The 23,850-nt window shown below is 50.5% G+C and overlaps 3 protein-coding genes across 5 annotated transcripts; 2 read left to right on the top strand and 1 right to left on the bottom strand.

Annotated features, from left to right (window-relative positions):
* Window positions 1–454: 454 nt before the first annotated feature.
* Window positions 455–2,429, top strand: SLC25A5 (solute carrier family 25 member 5). Its single transcript, XM_074147436.1, has 4 exons — window positions 455–599; window positions 724–1,210; window positions 1,327–1,467; window positions 2,067–2,429. The coding sequence occupies exons 1-4, from the start codon at window positions 489–491 to the stop codon at window positions 2,222–2,224; spliced, it is 897 nt and encodes a 298-aa protein (XP_074003537.1). The 5' UTR covers window positions 455–488; the 3' UTR covers window positions 2,225–2,429.
* A 4,838-nt stretch (window positions 2,430–7,267) lies between these two features.
* Window positions 7,268–11,123, bottom strand: STEEP1 (STING1 ER exit protein 1). 2 transcript variants are annotated; one of them, XM_074147458.1, is made up of 7 exons: window positions 10,955–11,123; window positions 10,558–10,675; window positions 10,337–10,378; window positions 10,101–10,239; window positions 9,516–9,605; window positions 9,275–9,367; window positions 7,268–8,516 (listed from the first exon to the last, which is right to left on the bottom strand). In XM_074147458.1, the coding sequence occupies exons 1-7, from the start codon at window positions 11,076–11,078 to the stop codon at window positions 8,454–8,456; spliced, it is 669 nt and encodes a 222-aa protein (XP_074003559.1). In that variant the 5' UTR covers window positions 11,079–11,123; the 3' UTR covers window positions 7,268–8,453. The 2 variants fall into 2 exon arrangements, with proteins under 2 accessions (XP_074003559.1, XP_074003561.1); XM_074147460.1 differs by lacking the exon at window positions 10,337–10,378 and having other exon boundaries at window positions 10,955–11,078.
* A 1,244-nt stretch (window positions 11,124–12,367) lies between these two features.
* Window positions 12,368–21,701, top strand: UBE2A (ubiquitin conjugating enzyme E2 A). 2 transcript variants are annotated; one of them, XM_074147168.1, is made up of 6 exons: window positions 12,368–12,684; window positions 12,976–13,056; window positions 13,184–13,209; window positions 18,596–18,685; window positions 19,690–19,778; window positions 20,241–21,701. In XM_074147168.1, exons 1-6 carry the CDS (start codon window positions 12,641–12,643, stop codon window positions 20,367–20,369), a joined length of 459 nt encoding a protein of 152 aa, XP_074003269.1. In that variant the 5' UTR covers window positions 12,368–12,640; the 3' UTR covers window positions 20,370–21,701. The 2 variants fall into 2 exon arrangements, with proteins under 2 accessions (XP_074003269.1, XP_074003270.1); XM_074147169.1 differs by lacking the exon at window positions 18,596–18,685 and having other exon boundaries at window positions 12,433–12,684.
* The last annotated feature ends 2,149 nt before the right edge of the window (window positions 21,702–23,850 follow it).

Below are 23,850 nucleotides of genomic sequence, written 5' to 3' on the forward strand. Positions count from 1 at the left end.
AGCTCTGGGGTGACATTTTTGGATGGACGGAAGGCCCTCTCCCCGCCACGGGGGCTGCCCGGGGGGGGGCACAGCGTGGCCCCAGCAGAGGCCTTGGGGGTGCCCCCCACCCCGAGGACGCGGCGGGGTGTGCCCCACGGGGGACGCTTGGCTGCGTGTGATCCCGCGGGTCCAGACTGTGTGTCGCACACCCACCCCACCCCCCCCCCGGGGGATGCCGGTGTATCCCCCCGCCCCGGCCATGTGTCCCCCGCCGGCTGCCGCCGCGGCTCCGTCTCCCGGCGGGGGCCACGCCCCCTTCCCTCTCGCAGCCAATGGGCGAGCGGGACGCGGCGGCGCGGCGAGCCCCCGCCCACGTGCCCGCCCCCGCCCCTATATAAAGCGGCCATTTCAGCCGCCCGCAGCGCCGCCTCCCGCCTCGCCTCGCCTCGCCTTTCCTCGCCTCGCCCGGCCCGGCCTCGCCTCTCCCGCCGCCGCCGCCTCCCGCCATGACCGATGCGGCTGTGTCCTTCGCCAAGGATTTCCTCGCCGGCGGGGTGGCGGCCGCCATCTCCAAGACCGCCGTCGCCCCCATTGAGAGGGTGAAGCTGCTGCTGCAGGTGAGCGCCGGGGCCGCCCCAAGGTCGCCGCAAGGAGGGGGGAGGGCGGGGTGGGGGGGTGCGGCGGCGGGCCCGAGGGTCGCGGGGGGAACGGGGCTGATGGCGGCGTCTCGGCCCCCCGCAGGTGCAGCACGCCAGCAAGCAGATCGCCGCCGACAAGCAGTACAAGGGCATCATCGACTGCGTGGTGCGCATCCCCCGGGAGCAAGGCGTCCTCTCCTTCTGGCGCGGCAACCTGGCCAACGTGATCCGGTACTTCCCCACCCAGGCCCTCAACTTCGCCTTCAAGGATAAGTACAAGCAGATCTTCCTGGGCGGCGTGGACAAGCGAACCCAGTTCTGGCGGTACTTTGCCGGTAACCTGGCGTCCGGGGGTGCCGCCGGCGCTACCTCCCTGTGCTTCGTCTACCCCCTTGACTTTGCCCGAACCCGCCTGGCAGCGGACGTGGGTAAAGCCGGGGCCGACCGGGAGTTCAGCGGGCTCGGTGACTGCCTGGTCAAAATCTTCCGGTCAGATGGCCTCAGGGGCCTGTACCAGGGCTTCAATGTCTCTGTCCAGGGCATCATCATCTACAGAGCTTCATACTTTGGCATCTACGACACTGCAAAGGGTAGGTTGGCCAAAGTGGCACTAAAAGGGAGATGCTGGGCTGCAGCAGGCCTGCAGTGCATTTTGGCAGATGGTGGTGGCTCACCTGCTGTTCTCATCAAAACCTCTCTCCTCCAGGAATGCTTCCGGACCCAAAGAACACCCACATCGTCGTCAGCTGGATGATCGCTCAGACCGTTACCGCTGTTGCCGGTTTGGCCTCCTACCCTTTTGATACAGTTCGTCGTCGCATGATGATGCAGTCTGGCCGTAAAGGAAGTAAGTTTCTACCTCCTCAGGTAGGAAATATTGGGTATCCCTGAATCAACAGTTGGTGGTGGAGCCAAGGTGAAGGCAGCGTGGCTTGGCATTCACCAAGCCCTGTAGGTATCCCTTCCTCTTATAAACAGCAGAGTGTGAGAGGGACTGCAGAAGCAGATGTCAGACAGGGGGTCAGTCTCTGAAGCACCCCTGTAAGGTGGCATGCACAAGTCAGATGGCTGTCAGTAGGTAGGAACAGCAGAACTTGCCCGAGGATGTTGCAAACGAGCATCTCTGGGCCAAGAAGACACATCCCTGGTAGCAGGCATGGCGTGGCTGGCTGTGCAATAGCTTTTGGGTCTGGAAGTGTTGGTGTCAAAGCAAACAGTAGCTGCCTTCTGCTCGAACTGGTCCTTCCAGTGTCTCCTAGGGGCAGTGCAACAGGACACAGGCTGCTGCTGGGCAATCTTGTCCTCTGATGCACTAATACTGGAGAAAGTCAGTCAAGAAACAGGATGCGCTTGAGGTTATGAAGCTGGCAGATATGTTAGGCCATTTCCAACCTGGATGTCAGGGGTCATGGGCATCCAGTTCCTAACACTGTCTGTCTCCCACAGCTGACATAATGTACTCCGGTACTATTGACTGCTGGCGGAAGATCGCCCGGGACGAGGGCTCCAAGGCGTTTTTCAAAGGTGCATGGTCGAATGTACTCCGAGGAATGGGTGGTGCTTTTGTCTTAGTCCTCTATGACGAAATCAAGAAGTACACATAAGTTATTTTCTGTTGTGAACTGGCATGTTGTAATATGTATTTGTGGACTTGTATGAAAACCGTCAAGTTGCTAAAAAGTGACGGCTGGTATTTATACAGGTTGGCATGGGGCAGGGGCAACTGCCTGCCGTGTCTTTATTAAGACATTCCCCCTGATGGGACTCAAACATGGTTTCTATTTCAGTCACTTCTGCTTAAAGAGTACGAAGAAATAAAAATCTAAAACCAACTTTCCTCATCTCATGCTTGTTCTCACTGCAGTGTGTGTGTGGGGGGTGGTCTCCACGCAGTGATTGTAGAGAAGGAGGAAGATGAACCATCTCCATCCTGCACGCCGCCTTACCTGCTGACTATCTGTAGCCTCTGGCAAGTAAATGTGGTGCAGGGTGCTGAGGAAGCTGTGTGGTGTGTCCTCCCCGGTGGAGGCCAGCGGTGTGGGCTGGAAAGGGGACCGGCACCCCTGAAGGACATTCTCAGGTGGTCTCTTGTGAGGTGGTGCACTGTCTGTGTGCCACCAATCCTGCCTTTGGCTTGTCTGCTGCCTGAGGCTGATGAAACCTGCACAGCCTTCCCCATGGCGCTGAATGCTTGGGAGGCTGGAGAAATGTCCAAGGGGTGTTTGCTGCTCTCCGGAGGAGCAGAGCTGTGTTGTGTACTCTGGCTTAGAAACAGCTACCTCCTTGGGCATGTTAAAACCCAGCCAGAGAACATAAGTGCAGGTAATTGCTGCTCTTCTGTAGAGCCCCTGGCTATCCTGGCAAGCCCAGCGAGGGACCTGCATCCCCAGGCTCATCCCTTACCCCTGGAAGTTAAACTTGTCTCAGCCCCAAATTCTGGGGGAAGGGGGAAATTCCTTCCTGTTGCTGTAGCAATTTGGGGAAAACTGCAAGACTGGACAATGCATGTGGCTTGGCCTTTACTCAGACATCTCTGTGGGTCTGTGAGCCGCCCCAGTGAAGCTGCCTAGTTTCTGTTGGTGAGTGGATCTTCTCCTGGTCCCTCATCAGTGAGTCCTTCCTCGCTGCCCCCACACCTTTGGTCCTTTCTGGCTGCCCAGGCCTGTTGGAAGCGGTTGAGCTCAATCACTGAAACCAATCTCAAACATTGTCCGAGGCAGATAAACAAGCCCTTGTGTTGCAAAGGGCAGTAGTTATTTTCATTGCTGAAATCCAAGTGGGGCAGGCAGGCATGAGAGCGCAGCACCATCCCACCGCAGCCGGTGTTGGCACACCTGGGTCCCTGTGAATGGGTGTGTGAGTTTGTGGTGGGAGATGGGTCTCACGCCGCGCTGTTGAGCCAAGAGCCTTTGCTGGTGCATTTCAGGCACCCCTGGGCTCCTGCGGTGTGAGATCCCTGCGATGATGCCTGGCCTGGAAACACAGCGGGCTGAAAGTTTCCCTGAAAGACACGGAGCAGTGGCACAAGCTGCAGGAAGCATGCCGGGGACAGCTGGCAGGGGGCTGCGCCATGGGGCAGACTCACCGGGGAGCCCTCTCCTGCTGCACAAATGCAAGCTAATTAATTAAGGGCTCTTGGCTCTTATTGCTTCCTGATGATGACCTCTCCTGCATTTCAAGGACCGTTCTGAAATGCTGCTGGTTGCTGAGCATGGGACATCCTTTCCCCTGCAGGGGACGCATGGCTGGGCCATCAGCACAGGGAGGTAAGTGCATCGTTTCTTCCTCCACGTGGTGGTGGGTGACAGTGGTGCCAAGCCAGACTGTCCTGCTGGCCTGCCAAGGAGCTGAGTGGTGGAACCTTAGACTACAGCATTCGGCGCTGGGCTTGGGGCACAGGGCTGGCACTGGGTGAAATGGGTTGTAGCTACCCATTAGTAGTTAACTGCTTTCGGGTCTTGGGAAACACACGTGTTTCACAGCTTTTTTTAGCTCTGGTGCATGGGAGATGCGGGGCAGAGTCCTCGATGGGTTTTCCCTGTGCTCCACTGCCAGGAGCAAGAGCCGGTAGCCCCCTCCAGCCTGGGGTTCCTGGGGATTTAACCTCCCCCTCCTGGCAGCTCCCTGTGAGCAGCTTTATCTGGGGAAGCAGGTTGGGGGGTTCAATGGCTGCCTTTGCCTGCCACGGGAGCACGTAACACAGGGATTAAAGGGTGTGTGTTAAGAGGATGGGGCCAATCTTTTTTCAGTGGTGCCCAGTGACAGGACAAGGGGCATGGGCCCAAACTTGAACATAAAAAGTTCCATCTAAACATAAAGAGGAACTTCTTTACTTTGAGGGTGGCAGAGCACTGGAACAGGCTGCCCAGAGAGGTGGTGGAGTCTCCTTCTCTGCAGACACTCGAAACCTGCCTGGACACGTTCCTGTGCAACCTGCTCTAGATGGACCTGCTTTGGCAGGGGGTTGGACTAGATGATCTCCAGAGGTCCCTTCCAACCTCATATCATTCTGTGATTAACGGCTTTGTTCTTGTGAGGAAACTGAGGCACGGGAAAGGGCCAGCAGCAAGGCAGCCAGCTGAGTGCAGTCCCTCCACCACAAGCGTTTTGCCCACCAGGCTGTGCTGCCCTGAGGGTGGCAGGGGCAGGGGAAGGGATTTTCCTTTTAAACAGGATTCTCCTCCGAGGAGTACCGAATATCTCTTGTGTCATGATTTCCTCCTCGGGAGTGGTGCCCGGCCTGGCATATCAGCCCCTTTGCTGGTGGGAAGGGGTGGGCGAGCGCCTGTAACGCCGCTTTCATCTCGGCCCCTCGCCCGGTGGCCGTAAATCCCAGGCTTAGGAGCTGTTGACGCAGCACGGCTGCGCAGAGCATGGTATGAAACACTTGTCACGGCTGGGGCAGGTGGCGAGCAGTGCCGGATGTTTGGCACGGCTCGGTGCGCACCACCCCCCCTGGGCTGGCTATGGTGCCGGGGGGCTGCAGGGATGGGGCTGTCCTTGCCTCCCACCAGCTCTGCAGGGACCGGCCTTCACCTGGAGGTTTGGGTGCTGGGCAAGGCAAGGCTGGGACAACCACCATCTTCCTAGCGGGATTTGGGAGGCGTTAATGGTAGCAGAGGTGGGAGCAGGGCTCTGGGGCTCACACTGGGCAGCAGGAGGGAGGTGTGGTGGCTGAGCTTCCCTGCTGGAGATGATGGGTACAGGGCCTGGCAGTGACTGGAGAAGACAGCAGTATCCCCCAGCCCCCATCTCACCCACATCCAGGCTGAGCTGTGGACAATACAGGGGAGCATCATAGCCAGGGTGTCACAGGGGTGGTGGGGGAGCAAGGGCGAGCAGGCATGCATGGGCAGGAGGGATCTCCATCCACCTGGAACAGAAGCTTAGGGTATGCCTCGGTAGGCAGGTGGGCAGCCCCAGGCTTGGTCTGCTTGCATGAGGCCGGAGGTCAGGTTTCAGTGGCCCTTTGAAGGCAGAGATGTGAAGGTGGACACACGAGCTAGAAATACAGCCAAAAAACCAGCATGCTGTGGCCAGCTAGGTTCATAAGATCTCCCCAGTGGAGAGCTACAAGGCTTCCTCCTCATCCCTTGGAGCCCAGTCCTGCAGCCTTTTAAACAAGCCCATAATTTTTTTTCTAAGGCACTTGGAAACTCAACTGGACGAGGCCATGGAACACACCAAGGCGAGTCTGGCCATCTGTGACATTGTTTTTGAAATAGATCCCCTCCTCCACTTTTATTTCACATGCTACTTTGCTTTGCAATACCTCTGCATCGGGACAAGTTCTTACATACAATATAGTGCTCAGTTAAACAAACAAATCTATCACCTACCTATAGTTACACATTTATAAAAAAAATAATGTTGGCTTTTACAGTAACACAAAATCTGACTTTTTTCTTTGGTCTGAACACTGCAGATTACACCAGGGTGTGGGAAACTGCAGAACGGCTAGTGTTATCGATTATAATAGGACATTTAACCAAGCATTTGGACTAGGTGCCCCTGCTTCCTGTTGCTATGAATGAAAAACTCGATTAAATTGTTGTGAACTAGATGCAGTTAGGGTAAGAAATATATATGTAATAATGTATTGGATCAGATTCTCTGTGTTGGAGGTGTCTCAGCCACTGACTGCGTTAACTAGAGTGTATTAAAGGTATCCCAGGGACTGCTAGCGTGACAAACTGCATACTCCCCTCTCTGACTGGGTCCGTGAGCGAGTCCTGAGCCAAACTAGGCAGGTCTCTAATGACAAGAATGGAAAAACACTGACTGAACACGGGCCAGCGTTGGAAAAGCCAGAAAGGAGGAGTGCTTGTACCGTGCTGTGAACACCGCCTCCGGGCTCAAGGTGCGCAGCTGAGGAAGCTGGTGGCCATTGGAAACTCCAACTTTGGACAACTTGTGCTGAGCTGTGCACTCCCCAAATTTTCTCTGTGCCTCACCAAACTGCAAAGGTATTCCTAGCCCCACCTGGCAGCCCCTGCACAGCCCCCCCTCAGCCGAAGACCTGTTTTGTCACTCCTGACCTTAACCCTAACTGTAAATCGCACTATCCCGAGTCAGCTATTGTTCTGGGTGTCACCTGAAGCAGGACCGTACTTCATCCCTTATGACAACTGGAGACTAAGAAGTCTCCATCCCAGCAGACCTTCCATGGTTTAAAACCTATTTTCAAATTTCAAAGTCTTTGAATCCTGCTTGGAAAAGAAAAAAAAAAAAAAAATCCCAATTTTTATGGAGACCAACCTGTGGTTGTTCAGGGCTTGGGTCACTCCCAGAGGAACCCTGAGGCCCTCGCCTGGCTGGACTGTGCTACCACACTTGGAAAAGGGGTTTGTGTAACGGAGCTGTACCCACTCATTCCTCATGCCCTTCCCAAGTATTACACACCACCTGAAGAGCTTCTGGACACAGGCTTCAGATTAACAGATGATCAGCAGGGAACAAGACCAGCACTGCTTGAGTTAATCTGAACACGTGTCTACCCAGCCTGGCACTACATCGACACACCACCGATGCAGCCCAGCCTGCCAGCTCTGGGGCAGAGCTCACTCCCTCCCTCACACCTTATTTTTGCCAAAAAAGGAAGGATACATCCTTAAGCTAAGCAGACCCGAGTTTTCCCAGTCAGGGTTACAAAGCCAGATGAAAAATCTTTATTGATTATAGGAAGTCTTTCATAGTAATTGTGGGAGATGAAGCATCTTGTTCACCGCTCGCATTATTTTATACTTTGGTAGAGTAAGAACACCTTAGGAAAAGTATTTTAGTTCAAACCCGTAACACGGTCTTTAATCCCAAGTAGAGCAACAAAGACACAGGCTATAGAGCACTGTTGTTACATCATGCAAGAGACACAAACATCATTATTTCCCAAACAAGGTACTTTACACACCAATTCTTAATGTTGTTGTTATCCAGATCCTTAGCGGTCAGTGCGTTCAGAACAATTTCTCCTTCACATTTCACACCTCCAAATACTGATAATGTTTTGCAGAGCGGGTTAGTTCAGACGTGCAGTTGTATTCTACTTTAAACGACCACCAATCGCATCAGTAGCTTCCAACTATATATTTGTACCCATTAGTGGTACAGTACACGGGCAGTTTGTGTTTACAGTAGTCTAAAACAGGCTTGGATTTCATGTTCTTGCATTGAGCAGTATTTGTTGGGACAGTGAAATTCTGTAGAACTGTGGCTTTCCGATGTTCAACCGGAGCTAAGACTGAGAGCTACAGCCAAGCCTGTGCTGGCTGCCTTTGACAGCCTGTCTGCTGGTCCGGGTGAGCAGCAGCACAATCCCCAAGCCTTGCATAGGAATCGTTCCAGACTGTCTCGGAATGGCACGTCTCTCAGGCTGCTGCACATTTTAGACACATTTAAAATAACAAAATGAACTACAGCACAGAGTTTACTTTTGTAATGATTTCTTTGTTCTTACAGTTGACCTATTGTTCTAGTACATTTATGGAAATCTTACACATTTGAAAACTACCAAAATAAAACCGGAGGTATCTAAAGGTGCACTGAAATCAGGAAGGCACCCAGTGAAGATTTTCCCGAAGGTAAATATTCTGGCTGGAACATGTTGCTCATAACACTGGGTCTGTAGAGAATGGCAGTTTGAGCAAAGTCTCCAGTGCCACTGGAATTATCAAAATTGGTACCAGCGTATCAGCTATGACAGAGAAGTACTCATCCTCCAAGCTGGTTGCAGCATGTTGCCCTTGAACGTTGCCTGTTACTTCTGCTTTGCTGACAGATCTGCGATACCTTCTGGTAGCTTTCTCCTGTCTCCAAATACCCAGTAGATGTGCAGTTTCATTTGAACTGATTATCAATCAGTGTTCCTTTCATCTTGGCTTTCTTGGCTTCCAACTCAGCCTGATTAAGAAAATTAAGACAGAATGAAATAATGCCTGGACACATTTTCCTTCAGTGTTTCAATGATGTTTGATCTTCCTGCCTGACCACTGCAAGCTTTTCACACCAGGAGCAAAAGTACCTCAAGTACTCAGCTGACTCTCTCCTCCCCTGAGGTACAAAACAAGGACCACCTTTAAAATCATGAAAGCCCAAGACTAACTGCACAGGAGACAATTTCGTAATTTCTGTCCTCAGGTGGAAGGTGCACTTTTCCCCCACCTACTACTCTCCTGTCACAGCAGGTAAGATCAGCTGTGATGTTCTTGCCATTAATTCTTCAAGTGACCCTTCTGGTAGCAGCTGAGCTGGCAGGTCCTTCACAAGCACCTGCTTGACCTGATCCCTCATGGCAAAGACCTGCTCTGCCAAGCAGGCTCAGTGTAGCATTAGAGGTTGGTAAAGCCATGGCCTGTTTTCCCCTCTCCTTGTTCCTCATCCAACAGGTCATGGAAAGTCTCCCTGCAGAAGCTCTGTTGGCTGGTCTTCAGTTAGCTCTACGGGTAACTGCATACAACTTTAAGTTCAGGAGGACTAGAACACCTCTGTAAAACCTCTATAAAACACCTCTATAAAGAAAAACTTGTCCTCACAAAGCTACAAATTACCTATGACTGTACCAGGACCTCTCTATACTTGTAGTCTGATCTGCAAGATAGATTGTGTATAAAGCCAACAGATCTCAGGGATTTGTATTCAACACTGAAGAAAACACTCACCAACTCCTGTAGCCTTCTTTTGCTCATGCCTTTGCGTTCCAGCTGTTTCTCAATCACTTTTGCATTCTGTGCATAGGAGTCTGCAATCTCCCTCTGAAACACATACAACAACACTTTGCAACAGCAAACCCCAAAGTAACGACACCTCATTCAAATGGTGAGATGATCACTGGCTCTGATCAGTGTCTGAGATGGCTGTCCCGTTCAGATGTGAGTGTCCCTAAGGGCAGACAAAACTCACTGCTTCGATCTCCTCCTCCTCTTCATCAATCGTGGAGACTGTGACAGAACTGAACTTGCCCATGTCTTTGGTCCGTTTGGTCATCATCACCTGGGTGAGAAGCAGAGTATTTGTTAAACCTTGGCAGCCGTTGAGCCACTAGGGATCACTTCCCCCTCCAAAGCTTTTAATGCTTCTCATGCAAGTCTAATTCTCTCAAGGAGAATTATCCCCAATGATTTCTGGGCTTAGAGTGATCAGAAACAAACTCAATAACATATAATAGATGCGCTAGATTTTAAGAATCACTGTGCAGAGTACCAATCTGACCCACTCATAAATGGAAACTTTCTGTAACTGAGTGTAAACATCAGGCACAGTCTAGATTTCCAAGTTTATTTTGCTTTTAGTGCTAGGACTCCAAGCTGCAGTGACCTCTGTAAAGGAAAACTTAAGGCAGACTGAGAGAAGACACCAAAACGAGTTATTGTTTAAAGGTCCTTTTCTTTCTTTTTTCTCCCCCCTGCCCTTGCTATTCAGTGATTTTACTCAGCACAGCTTTTTGAAAATCAGAGATAGCCTTTTTACTTCTCTAAAGCTGATTACCTTTTTGGGGGGTTCTTGTTTCTGAGTATATATGTTTGTTTTCCCAAAACACTGGCCAAATTTGACCACAGCACCGTCAACAATGAAGGTCACAGGAGCATTTTTCTGTTGGTGTTGATAAAAGAGCAGCAGTCCACACCTGGAAACAGAAACAAGCATAACTGTGAGGAAACTCAGATTCTGGATTCTTATGGTTACTTACAAACAGACTGTAAAAGTCACTGAAGGCCACTCACTTGCCACATTTCTTCCTGAACTGCCGCTCTATGCCTTCTGGTCTGGGGGAGAGAGGAACAGCTTGAGAGGAGCCCGCAGACAGCAGGCCGCTGGTGCCTGGCCGATGGACCTCGGCCAGGCGAGAAGGCACGGCCAGACCCGGGCAGCCCCTTCCCCGGGTCGTGGAGGGGCTCTCAGAGGGACGGGGTGGGGGCAGAGGCCGGGGCCCGGCTCGTCCCACCTGCGCAGGAAGACGCTCTCCTCCTCCTCCGCGTTGCAGAACTTGTGGGCGTGCTTGGCGGCGTCCATCACCCGGGCGCGGTCCCGCGGCCGCATCGGCAGCTTCTCCAGCTGGCAGTCTGCGAGGCGGGGACGGGCTGACGGCGGGATCGGGACGGGTACACGGGCCCTCACCGCTGCCGGGCCCCCGGGCCTACTCCCCCCGCCCCGCGGCCTACCCCGGGCCCGCGGCCTATCCCTCGGCCCGCGGCTTACCCCGGCCCCCTAGCCTGTCCCCTGGCCCGCTTCCCCGGCCCGCGGCCTGTCCCCCGACCCGCGGCCTGCCCTCGGCCCGCGGCCTGTCCCCCGACCCGCGGCCTGCCCCCGGCCCCTGGCCTACCCCAGGCCCCGCGTCTCACCCAGCACCAGCACCATCTGCCCGCACAGGCAGTAGTAGACGTGAAGCGGCTTCTCCCCATCGTCGTACTCCTCGCGGTCGCGGGTGTCAGAGCAGACGACGGAGCGGGACACCACCTTCGGCATGGCGGCGGCGGCAGGGCCCGGCCTCCCCGCCGACCCGGCCCGGCCCCCGCTGCAGCGCGGCTCCGCCCGCTCGCCCTGCCCGCGCTCCGGCAAGGGGTGGTCAAGAAACAACGGCTATTTCTGCTCCGTTCGCGTTGTTTTTTTTTTAATTATTATTTCACGTTCTCAAGACGGGGTCGTTTCTCCTGAGGGGGTTGGCGGGGGCTGCTGTTGTGCACCGGGGGGGGGGGGGGGGGGCTGAGGGCACCCTGCCCCCAGGCCCAGCATAGCACAGTGCGGTCGCGCATTAAATGCAAATTATCACGGCAAAATTTAGGCCTTACGTCATTTCTCATAACAAACGAGCCAGGCCGGACCGGGCACCAGAGGCGCTCGGGGCCACAGGGAGGTGGTGGCACCGTTTCCCTTCACAGCCGGTTTCGGGCAGCTCGGAAAGCGGGGAAGGAGCAGGGGTTTCTTGCCAACGGGCAGGGATTTTTTGGGAGCGGGGATTTCTCGCGCACCTGGAGGCCGGGCGCTGAACAGCCTTCCCCTGGCGGGCCCATCCCTCTCCTACTGCGCAGGCTGGGTAAGGGCAGGAAAGGTCAAGAACGGGAGATTTTCCGTGCAGTCAGGAAAGCCGTTATTTTTATTATTTTCTTTCAGCTTGTGCCAGAGGCAGTGTGTCCTCCTCCCGTGCTTTGTTTTTTTCAGAAGCCCCCCGTCCGCAGGTGGCCCATCGCATGACGTTACAGGCGAGGGTAAGGCAGAACAAGGCCTGTCCAGCCGGCTCTGGGCAACAGCAGAGAGAGATTCTTTACTCCCAAAGGCTAGTAAAAAAGAAGAAGGCAGAGATTGTTTTCCCTTGGAAGCAGTTCCCTGTGGAAGCAGGAAGAGCAGGCTGGGCTGGTTTTGGCTGGGGAGGGTTAGTTTTCTCTGCCGTCGCCGTCTGGGGCCGCGCTTTGGGTTTGTGCTGGCAGCTGCGGATGGCAGGGGGACGCTTCTGTCACCGCCGAGCGGTGCGCACGCACGGCCAGGGACCCTTCCCCTCCTCACCCCACCCGCGGGGGCTGGGGGTGCACGGACACCGGCACCACGGCGGAGGCGAAGGGAGGGAGCAGCAGCCCCCGCCGCCACGTCCCTTCGCCCCCGCCCGGGGGCGGCACCGGCCCGTCGCTCCCGCCCGCCAGCCCCAATGCCACCCGGCGGGCCCGCCCCCCCGTGACGTCACAGCCCGCATTCCACCCCCGCCCGGCACAGCCGTTGGTACCGCCCCGCGCCCCCGCGCCGCCGCGGTGGTGGCGGCGGCTGGGCGGGGGGTTCAGCGGCATCCGGCTCCGCCCCCCCCTCCACTCCTCCCCCCGCCCCGGCCGTTGGTACGTTCCGGGTTCGCCCGGCAGCCGGCGCAGGAGTCGGTGCAGCCCGGGGCCTTCCCCCCGCGCCCGCCGCAGTGGTAGAGGCTGCGATCGCTCCTGCCCGTCAGCGCTGCCGTTACCTCAGTCGGAGCTCGCCGCCGCCGCCGCTTCTAGGCGCTCTGTGCTCCCTCCGGTAGTGTATGAGTGATCTATAACCCTGAGCCCGCCATGTCCACTCCGGCCCGTAGGCGCCTCATGCGGGACTTCAAGAGGTACTGAGGCCGCTGGCTTAAGGGGAAAAGGGGGGCGGGCGGGTAGAGGCCGGGGGGCCCGGCTCTACCGGGGGAGGAGGGGGGCAGCACAACATGGCGGCGGGGTAGGGCGCGCTCCGCTGATTGCGTAGGGCCGGTGCTCGGTGGCTGCCGGCGGGTTACGCTGTTTGCGCAGGGGCGTGTAGCTACCTGCCTGGGTTACGCCAAGTGCGCAGGGGCGGCCGCTGGCCGCGGCGGGGGGGCGAGGGGGGGCGGCGGGGCCGTCGCCTCAGCCCTCCCTGTGCCCCGCAGGCTGCAGGAGGATCCCCCGGCCGGGGTGAGCGGGGCCCCCTCCGAGAACAACATCATGGTGTGGAACGCCGTCATCTTCGGGTGAGTCGGGCGGCGGCGGGGGACCGGGGAGGGCAGGCCGCGGGGGCCGCTCCGCCGGCGGGGGCGGGGGGGTCGGAGCCGGGCTGCCCGCGGGGTAACGCTGTGCTCTGCTTCTTCCCTCCTCTAGGCCCGAGGGGACCCCTTTCGAGGACGGTAAGTGGGGCTACATGGTGTTTGGCTGTCTCGGGGTGGGCTGCTGCAGTTTGACACGGCCTCGGGGTGTCACCCCCGCGGGCTCTGCAACAGGTGTGGGCCTGGGGACGGAGGGGGACAAGGGTGTGCGTTCTCCTGACCACGCATTTGTATGCTGCATCCAGGGCTTATGTAAATTATTAATTTTTTTAATCCTGCTCCGAGAAAGTGTTGGAGATTTAGATTGCTATGTTGATTTACAGAAACTTACAAATTAGGTTGTAGGGGCTTGCTTGTAATCACTAAATCTGACCGCTTTAAGCCTAGTTTAATGTACCATTTTAAGGATCTCCAAGCTTTTCTGTTGAACCTTGGATCATATTTTTTAGGGATCTAAAAATTTAGTTTTAGGAACTAAAACATATTTTGGTTTGGAGAACTATCAAAAACCTGGTGGAGAACCATTGTGATTTGTCTTGAGTTCTGTTTTTTCTGATGTTGGAAGTGTTTTGCGAGTAAGTCCCAATGTGAGTCAGCTTAAGTAGGAAATGGGCTGAATGAGGAAGTTCAGAACAGATTATTTGGTGCTTTTTATTTTTTTTTTTCTTGGCATCTACTTCACTCTGCTACAGTTGGTATCATTCAGGGTTAAAGATTAAAAGGGCTTTTTAACTTTAAAAGCTGACTAAATAGGTCCTTGTAACACACCTGGGTCCCAGTAGTTTCCATCTGGCCTTATTGTCTTTTATAGCATTATTGATGCTGTATGAATACTTTGGCATCTCTGTGAAAACTTGTTAGACATGAAATACTGTCTTAACAGAAATCACTGATGCATTTATTTTTTTTAAGATACTTTCAGTGCAGGCTATAATTAATCCTAGATCTCCATGACTCATGCCAAAAGCGCAGGAAAAATTCTTTAACTCCTCTGTTGTTCTTGGCTAACTCCTTTGTCTCTGTTTACCCTCGGAGGGAGCACCTGTGGGCATGCCTGTAAATCGCAGATTTTTAAATTTTTTTCTGTGAAGATTTTGAAGATTTTAAATATTTCAGGTCTAAGAGAACTCCAAAGACTCCAATTACTTTTTCTAATGTATTTGATTAGCTAAGAAACCTGCTATAGTAGCTGCTTCGGAAGTCTAGTGTTTAGAATTGAGTATTCCACAACATGGCATAATAGATCAGGTAGACTAAATGTATTCTGTTATCTCATCTTGTAAACCTTAAAGAAGGGCTCCCTTAAACTTCTGTGAGGGTTGCTAGAGCTGCTTAGGTTCTTGGGGCACTGTCACTAATAGAGTGATTCACTGTTTGGAGCAGAAAGCTGTCTCCTTGTGGTGGGATAAAATGCAGGTTTTTTCCGTGTTCAGGCTTTTCCAGCTCAGTGTGGGGTTAACAGATGCTATAAGGGCTTTTTTCCATACATTTCCTTTTAGGTGCAGAAGGTTGGAGACTGCTTTTGAGAGCCCTGACATATTGATTTCGTCTGTGCTTTCCACCATGGCAACGTTGTATCTTTATCTCAGATACTTAGGACATGTTGCACTCACAGCAGTTTGAAGTTCAAAGAGATGCTTGAGTCTGCTGCTGCTGTCCTGCTGCTTTGGTTGATCTAATAATATAATCTCGGGGCGTGATGGATCGCTCTTTTCCTAGCAAAGTGTGTGTTTTCACAGTATGCGCTCACGAAAGCAGATATGTCTTGTGTTGCAGGATATGCTTATCTCCTTTTCTCTGGGACATATCTTACATTGTGCCAGATAACAAAATACTAAGTGGTGCCTGGAGATACGGGTGTATTGGTGCCTCAGCTGTGCTTTTCCATTAAGTGAGTAGAGTAGCACAGTTCAGATAATGGCAGTGCAGTTCGGATGCAGTTTAGCTTAATGTAGGTAAAATTAAGGGAATTTTTATCTAACAGTATTGAGCTGTTGAGTTTGGGCTTGTTTTGTAACTGTGCAGGCCCATGTGAGACAAAGGTACACTGGAGCTCTGTAGTCCTTTTCATGAAGCCTTTGCAGGGCAGTGTTCTTCAGACGTCACTTTGTATCTTCCTTTTTAGGCTCTCACTTCCTGGTGATACTGTAAGGCTGCAGAATATCTTAGTTCTGGTGAAAGTAGCCTGTGAATTTTTTTTTGTGTGTGTAACTAGAGGAATAATAATTTTAACATAATGAGAATTACTTTTCTTTATCCTCATTCTGGTGAGGCCCTTCTCCGGTCTCAGCTTCTGAGGTTTCTTGTCTTTGTCTGAACTGAAAATCTTAAGTTCAAACGCGTTTGTTTACTTGCTGTGCAGCATAATGCAGCTAACAACCCTCCCTCCCCTCCGCCCCCAGACTTCGGAGGGTGTTTTCACAACTCGGTGTGCAGGCTGACTAGACCTAGGAGCAACTACTAATTTAGATCAGCACCATAGCTTCCATCTTCTTGTTTAAGAGGATTCCATTGCAGGTGTCTGCAGGAGGACCCCGGGGATATTTTTCCTGCCCTTCACCATATTTCTAAGAATCTATATGTGTGTGGCATCTAAAGTGGTAGTCCTGTCAGAGTGATGGAAATGCAGGCTCTCCCAGTCCTTCAGGCCTGTTTCTCTGAAACTGGATGATGATATTGTGGTTAGTGCAGGATTCCTGGCTTGGAGAGAGTTAAGTAACGCAGCTGTTGTAGTATCCTGCCTTGCTGTCATCATGCAGGAGGCTTCAACAGAGGAAGCAAGGCATTTGCCTTCCGTATGGTTTGTTCTTTGCTTACAGAATATGGATTCTGTATCTTCATGTGGGAGAGATCATCCCTGCTTTATGGACAGTGGAGTAGAGGGGGCTGCTCTTGCTCCTTGCAGTGAGAAGGGCCTGGCAGGGACGTGGGTGCTGCTCTGGCAGGGGTTACTTGGGCCAGCGCACAGGTCGTGGAGCAGCCTCCCTGTTAGCCATGTGAGAGGCTCGTGTCCCGAGGTAGAAACCAATCAACAAGATAAGTAAGTACAAGAGAGAAAAGAGAATGTTCTCCTAAGATCAGTGATGATCCTAATATCAATAATGATAGTGAATATGATGAGTTCTGTTTTAAAATTGATTGTCTAGGGCAAATTGCAAGGAATACCAGTTGAAAGCTTTAAAATCAGTGACAGAAGAGGCTGGACACTGAAGGCCTCGTCCCTACCACTGTCTGTTGTGATACCTGTGTCACTTGTGTGGGCTTTCAGTGCAAGTGACCCTCCTTGGACTTTGGTCTCTGGATTTGTCCTTTAATAAATATCTACAATGAGATGTTGCGTACTCTGGAGCTCTTTCCAGAGCCATTGCTGCTCTGTGTCTTGACTTGGAAATTTGAGTGGGTAGATACTCCAGCTGGAAGGTGGCTAACTTCTCGCTTGGATTCGTGTTAAAAGCTATACCATGAGACACATAGTTTCCTTCTTTCAGTAGTTCTAAATGGATTTTAGGACCAAACTGCCCTTTTTACTGCTTTTTGGCCATCTTATCTATCCCCTCCGCTCCCACTTCAGTGTTCGAGAATAGCATTCATTTTCTCAAGTATGCTTGTTGAACTCCACTATTTGATGGTTTGTGCTTAGTTTTCAGCCTACTGCTTGCTTAGTCACGCTTTCACAGGAGAAAATGCCTGCTTTCCTACCTCATGAGGAGGCTACTGAGAATCAGAACTGGGGCAGGGAGAGCTGGGAATCTCTAAAATTTAGAATCAAATCTCTAAGCATTTGACTCTAAAGGGCCAATCTTGTTTGGGATTGTCACCCTGTAGGGAAGGAAAGGTAGTCCCGAGCTGATGTTGGCAGCTGGTAGAAGTTGATACTAGTTTTTCAGTGCTGGCTTTCAAACTGATCTCAGATCTGGCTCAGTGCCTCTGGATTTGCTGGAGGAAACCTTGAAAGCCCCACTGCAGATTTCCGCTAATTTGAACAATCTTAAGTATACTGCTCTTGTTCCTTTTGTTTTATAGTAAGATAGCATTCTGTTGGCTCTCTGCTCTTCTGTTGTTAGGCTGCTAATAAAAAAAACAAACATGCAAAAACTTATTTTTAGGACGTTGAGACTTCTTCCCACTGCTGTATGGAAAGCTCTGAAGCATCTGTACTCTGTCTCCATATGCGAACTGGAACGTCAAAGCAATGACCTTCGTTTCTTGCAACTCAATGTTATCGTTTATCTCCTTATAAAGGAAAGAGTCCCTGGGAAATACTGCAGGTCCGTGCTGATCTGAAAAAAAAGGAAAAGGGGTCAAAAAATCTGTTCTCTGTCTACCAGTTGCTGGCACATGTTTGCCAGCCAAATGAAGGATACCATCATTATATTAGTGCTGGAAAAATCCCTCACAGTAGGAAGCAGGGATGAACTTCATATCTGAGCCCCTGAGTTTTAATTTGGGCACTGAGTGTTGGGGGCGGAGGGAGGAAAACCTGTCTCTGATTAGTAAGAATGGCTTTTCAGAAAAAGTAATATGTCTGCCCTGGCAGCTTGTTACAGCTGTTACCGTAAGGTGTGTTCCTTCTACAGGAGAGCTATATATTTATATGAAGGTGCTTCAGGTATTTCTCTCTGGGCATACCCAGCAACTTCGCAAACTGCCTCCCGGATTGGTTGGTCTGAGGCCATAGCAGGGAAAAGAGAAGCTTGTGTGTTTTGGAGTATGTAGCGTTCCGTAGTTACTGATGGGAGTCACTAGCAGTGCTCAGTCCCTCGGACCCGTATTTATGCAGCTTAGTTGACAGACTTCTGAGATTGTCAGCCTGACAAGAAGGGCTAAAAGTAACTGCTGTTGGCTGGTAAACCGATTGGGTTGGGGCTTAACTACAGTTTTCTGTTTCTGCTTAATCAGCCTTTCTCAAAGGAAGACTAGTTTGAGTGAAGTAAATGATCAGATTTTTATTTTGAAGTGTCTGATACTGTTTTCAAGACTACTTTTCTACAATAAGACTTGATTACCTTACAGTTGTTGATTTAAAAATATATTTTCTTGAAATTTAAACAGGAAATAAATAGGAAGGCCCATGTCATAATAGCATATTCCAGTAACTAAATCATGGCCTGTTACACAGATGGTTATACACCCACTTGTGGTGTTTTCACAGTGCACTGGGATTAGGCTTTGTGGAGGGCCAGATTTATTTCCTTACACAAACCTTTTGACTGGGGTGGTGGTTTTGGCAAGAAAAGTCAGTCACAGGAGATACTCTCATAGCAGTGCTGTCTAGGACTTCAGAGTTAATGATTAACTCCAAAGAGAGTAGAAGAATCACTGTAGGACTGAGCAATCTGTATTCCATATACAACATGCGTATACGAGCACAGTTGTATCACCTTGTGCTTGTGGAGGGATGCTGCTTATTCATCCCTTGTGTAAATTCCTTCTGAATAAAGGTTACTTATCTCTCTTTCAACTCCAGGAACCTTCAAACTTACAATAGAATTCACAGAAGAATATCCAAATAAGCCACCTACTGTTAGATTTGTCTCTAAAATGTTTCATCCAAATGGTAAGTACTTAAGCAATGCTGGTTTTTTTCCCCAGTTACAGCACTGTAAGACAAGGTGTATTTATTGTAAGCTTCCAGTAGCTAAAGAGCTAGCAAAATTCCAGTGTGGTTCTGGGTAGTTTTTGGTAAGGATGAATATGTGAGCAGTGCTCAGGCTTGAAATGAAAGGGGTGATAAAAGGAGCCTTTTCCACATCAGGTGTTACAGCACAGTATTGATGAGATGTTCTTCTCTCGCAGCTGCCTGTTGTCAAACCTCACAGAAGAATATTTTGTACTTCAATAGCAGTGCCTTGGCCTTGTGTCTATAGGTATTGCATGCACAGCGTGACGACGCTGCTGGGCACAGTTGTCTTCTATCGCTGTTCTTCCCAAAAATGCTTTTAAGAATGTTATACCTTGAAATGTAGTGCTAGTTTCCAACTATAGCTAGTGATAGTAAGATTGTTTAATTAGTCCCCTTCCTTGGTAGTTAAAGGTTGGAGATGTATTCCTTGCCTCCAAACACACACTAATTTTGTGAAGAAATGCCGGAAGCCTTCAAATGCAGCAAGTAAGCGTGTGTGGGTAAAGTGCACTGAGGGAGGGTTCTTCTAAAGCTGCTGGGAGAAAGGTGACTAGGCGCTGACTGTTGGAGATATTTTTCTGAGAAAATCTTAACATGTAAACACCTTTTTACTTCTATATTTGGTTCACTTGTGGGAAGCTTAATTTTTTTTTGCCTTAAAATCTATTCCTGGTTGTGCATAGTGGTAGTTGCAATGTCACAGAGAAGCTCGATGCTGAAGAATAAGCAGGGGTTGAGTTGAAATGCCTCAGGCAGCTGTTGGTGACAGACTTCACCTCTTCCTACCTACAGCCCTGTTTGCTGGATTTGAGTCTGCCAGAGGCTTTTGACTTGTAGTGTTTGCCAGTACGTAGGTTTTCAGGCTCAGGCAATACTAGTTAAATCCTGAGCAGCTGTACAACTTGTTTTAAGCCATTCTTTTTTTCAACCTTTTCTAGTCTATGCAGACGGTAGTATATGTCTGGATATTCTTCAGAATCGTTGGAGTCCTACTTACGATGTCTCCTCCATCTTAACATCCATACAGGTAAAAAGAACTCGGCATGAAAAGGCAGAATGAAATCAGGATGCTTTGACAAAAACAGCTCAGGAAACCCTTTTTTAAAAAAATCTATTTTTCCTTTTTTTTTTTTTCTTTTTTTTTTTTGTTCCTCCCGAGCCAGTGTAGCAGCTGTACCTTGATGTATGCTAAAGTATGACTGCTTCCCAAATGTAACTTGACTAGACGGTGACAGCAGGTGGTCGCTGCATGGACCCATCCAGGGATTGCACTCTCTGGGTGTTGCTGCTTGGCTGTCAATGAACCACCTGCACTGCTAAGAATAAGACTCCTAGGGAAAGCTTCCAGTAACTTACAACTGGAAGGATGAAATGTACCTTACCCGAGTCTAGATGAACTTCTCTCTTATTAGTATGGCTAGTTTGAAGGAATATGTTGGAAAACTATGCATGCTTTCGAGTGCCTAAGAAGCTTTTTCTCTTTGCGCAGTCTCTATTGGATGAGCCAAATCCTAACAGCCCAGCGAACAGCCAGGCAGCTCAGCTATACCAAGAGAATAAGCGGGAGTATGAAAAACGGGTTTCTGCAATAGTAGAACAGAGCTGGCGTGACTGTTGACCCAGGATGATGCAAATGAACACTCTGTTGATGAGGAAAATAAACAAAGTGTCCGAGTCATCTTTTTCCTCCTAGCATTTACTTTGAAAGCAGAATAGCTGTTGTGCTGTTGCCACCCTCCCTTGCTGAAGCTTCTTCTCCTTGGACATCAGAAAGCACCCACTTTGAAGTCTAATGTTCTGTACTTGGGTTACTTGCAAAAGAGTTACTGATGCTGAATTCATTTTCTGTGGTCCCTCTCCAGTCTTAGGGCAGTATTGTGCATTCTGTAGTGTACACTAAGCTTTTAATTGTAATTGTGTTATACACAGTGACGCTTATGTGTAGCTTGATAAAAGGGATGTTTATATACATACACATTTTTTAACTGATATTAACTAAAGTGCTGATCTGTCCAGGCTGGTCATTTACCTCTACTATTGGTTTAGACCCCACTGCATTTGTAAGTACGGAGTGAAGAAATAACCTCGTTTCCCTTTTGTATCAGTTTGTCAACTCCTTACTCATGAAAAAAAAATACAAACTCTTAAATTGATTCAAATTCACATATTTAGTAAGACTGTGAATGGTAGTTACTTCTGCACTTCACATGCAAGATTTATGTACAGATATACATAAATCACTACAGTTATGGTACTTCGATCTGTGCTTAGGATGAGAAACAACCCCTTTTTTTTTTTTATTATTATTTTATTTTAAAGGACATGCCTACAGAGACTGCTTCACTAAGTTTCTATAGTCCTGTCACTGAGGCATTACTGGACAAAACCAGGTAGAGCTGTGGTACTCTGAGCGAAAGACCTTCCACATCAGGAAGAGGTAAAACCTGAACTGTTCCAGCGGTGGAATTACTCTCGTTCGGTGTCTTTCTCCTGCCCCCTTATCTTTAGCTGAGGAAGATAAGTTCTTTGGGATCTAACTTCGCCTTGCGGAAAGTGTGAATTAAGTATGGGGTAGGCACCTGAGTCTCTGCAGTTCCTGCTCTTCATCAATTACCGTGTGGTTCCTGTGAGCTCCTGCTGCATGCTTGAGTTAGTTTCCCCTCCCTTTTCTGAAAGTATTTTTTCAACTCTGGAAAAAAAAAAAACCCAAACATTTGTAAGTCCAGACTCACTTTTTTTGTAAGGCTAAGTTTCTACATTTGGATACAGTACCTTAAGCAGCAGTGTGGGATGAACCCTACAATTGTGTTGTCCACTGTTCCAGTGTCTTTCGTGTGCACATTGGTCTGTTGAGAAGTTTAACTTTGCACAAGTAACCCATGTAAGAAACTGTACATTTTTCAAAAGTTGTAAATAAAGTGTAACCTTAGTGCTTATTGTATAAATAGGCAAGAGGCGTTTAACTGTGGTTATTTTAACCGGGATGGGATCCAGCTCCGGGTAGACTCTCGCAGCAGGACTGTGAAACGCTTCCTAACCCTCGGGGCTGTTGCTGTGCCAGCTGTAGCGTGGGGGACGATGAACAGCCCTTCCAGCCGGAAGGAGGAAAAGGGGCAAAGGAGGAAAGACAGGGCAGGATCCACAGACTAGCAGAGAAAGGGAGAATAGACACAAGTCTTAGCAAAGAAAAAAAACCTCACGTTTGCAGGAAGCTCAGCACCACGTCGTGTCTATGAGTGACCTGTTGACAAAAAAGGAGCCGACGATAATGATTTAGCTACAGCAGCTTAATGGGCTCAGTAATGAATTGGAACAGGAACCGTATTTATTTTCCTCCCGTCTTCTGAGGGAGAGAACAGGATATAAAGTGACTGACACATGACCAAAGCTGGAACCGCTGCTTGGCACTACTGAGGGGGTAGGACAATCCAACCATTGCCCCTGCCCCGCTGAACGACTTCTGCAAGCTGCTGGAAGCAGAACCCTTTCTGAGTGCTCCGAGTCATTCTTGTGTCACAGGAGCCCCTGCATCGGTCCCTCCGCTTTTGCATTTTTTTAGTCAATAAAACACAACAACGATGACGGATGGAGCGGACTCTTAAGGCAGCCAGAAATAAGAGCAGCACAGAGCCGGGGGGTGGAAAAACACCCAACAAATAACCCAACCCTCACCTTTACTAGGTCAGGCCGTCACTCGGAGAGGTAACGCCCCGCACAGCGGGCACTGATGGGGGGCTGTCACAGCCACTACCCAGGACGGGAAAGCAGTGCCCTTTAGCCTGTTTTGTGGCCCTCCCCCTGCCCCCAAAAGAGGCATTTTTCACCCCAAACATGGCTGTGGTGCTCCTGCTGCCTTTCTCTCCCTCAGCAGGAATTGGAGACCGGCTGGAAGGCCAAGTGTGTGTGTGGGGGGGGTGCTGCACTCCTGCTTGCAGGAATATCTGCCTAGAAAGTACCAGGCTTCTTCCACTCCTACATCACCATCTGCTAGAGCCCAGTGCTCTGGAGAGCGGAATTCAGCAGCAGAGAGAGGGAATAATGCACACAAAAAACCCAACCAACCAACATACTTTCAGAATTAGCTGCCAGGCCATTTTTCTACCAAGACAGCAGCAGCACGTCTGTATCCCACAATCCAGGCCAGCAGGAGCTGAGCTGCAGCCATCCAGGCAGCGAGGAGGGTCTTACCTGCTAGGGCAGCCTCTTCCTTTTCACACTGAGGGGACGAAAATGCCTCTAACTGCACATCGACAGGAAATTCTGCTTCATCAGTAGAGATCAGCCACCCTCTCCTCAGCCCTGAAAGTATTTAAAGGGGAAACAGTAGGTGGGGGAAAAAAAAGCAGAGGATGATGTAAAAAGACGGAAAGGCAAATACAGGCAGCAGAAAACCAAAAGCGATCGCTGAGACACAAGGCAACAGGAGAACAGACAAAACCCACTTCATTAGGACTGGCTTTGGACTCAAGAATCACCACCAGCCCTAGTGGTGACAGAAACAACCCAGAAGCTCTCGGCACGTCTCACTCTTGGCTCCTCCAAGGCCCATTTCAGCCTGTTTCCCAAGCAGGACGCCAGCGCTCCCGCAAGGCTGAGGAAGCAGCGTGTCCTGCGGCACCGCCGTTGGGCAAGGAGAACGCTCCGGCGTCCCCGAGAGAGGCCACACTCACACCACACGTCGGAGCAACACCAGAACCTTTACTTGTCCATCGCCCTTGACATACACAAGCACAGGTACAGTAATGGAGCACAGAAATAATTAGGCACAGATTTGATTTTGCTCGGGATTAAAGAGCTTATATTGGAAGTAAAAAAATAAGTTATATAACAGTCCCCACAAGCTCCAGGAGCATCTTTGCTGCGTGGGCTCTGCGTTTACCTCCGGTTTTTATATGTCACACTTCAGCGTGGTATTTGCACATGTCAAGGCAAAAAATGCACTGGAATTACCAGTCCAATACACTGACGACTGAGGTGCCTTCAGTGACTCTCAGGATGGGAGACTCAAGGCAGAAATCTATGAATAAAAGCAAACTGTTAAACTGATTAAGGACATCTCTCTACATACATACACAGCAGAGACAAGAGCGCTAGATATA

The sequence above is a fragment of the Numenius arquata genome, chromosome 5 (genome assembly GCF_964106895.1).
Source record: "Numenius arquata chromosome 5, bNumArq3.hap1.1, whole genome shotgun sequence".
NCBI classification, from domain to species: domain Eukaryota; kingdom Metazoa; phylum Chordata; class Aves; order Charadriiformes; family Scolopacidae; genus Numenius; species Numenius arquata.

Excerpts from the sequence above, each read along its gene's own strand:
- SLC25A5 (XM_074147436.1), top strand. The coding sequence starts at position 489 with ATGACCGATGCGGCTGTGTCCTTCGCCAAGGATTTCCTCGCCGGCGGG. Across the intron at positions 1,211-1,326 it reads CATCTACGACACTGCAAAGG|GAATGCTTCCGGACCCAAAG; the intron begins GTAGGTTGGCCA and ends TCTCTCCTCCAG. Across the intron at positions 1,468-2,066 it reads GCAGTCTGGCCGTAAAGGAA|CTGACATAATGTACTCCGGT; the intron begins GTAAGTTTCTAC and ends TGTCTCCCACAG.
- STEEP1 (XM_074147458.1), bottom strand. The coding sequence starts at position 11,078 with ATGCCGAAGGTGGTGTCCCGCTCCGTCGTCTGCTCTGACACCCGCGAC. Across the intron at positions 10,240-10,336 it reads TTCAGGAAGAAATGTGGCAA|GTGTGGACTGCTGCTCTTTT; the intron begins GTGAGTGGCCTT and ends TTCTGTTTCCAG. Across the intron at positions 9,606-10,100 it reads AACAAGAACCCCCCAAAAAG|GTGATGATGACCAAACGGAC; the intron begins GTAATCAGCTTT and ends CTTCTCACCCAG.
- UBE2A (XM_074147168.1), top strand. The coding sequence starts at position 12,641 with ATGTCCACTCCGGCCCGTAGGCGCCTCATGCGGGACTTCAAGAG. Across the intron at positions 12,685-12,975 it reads CTCATGCGGGACTTCAAGAG|GCTGCAGGAGGATCCCCCGG; the intron begins GTACTGAGGCCG and ends TGTGCCCCGCAG. Across the intron at positions 13,057-13,183 it reads TGGAACGCCGTCATCTTCGG|GCCCGAGGGGACCCCTTTCG; the intron begins GTGAGTCGGGCG and ends TCCCTCCTCTAG.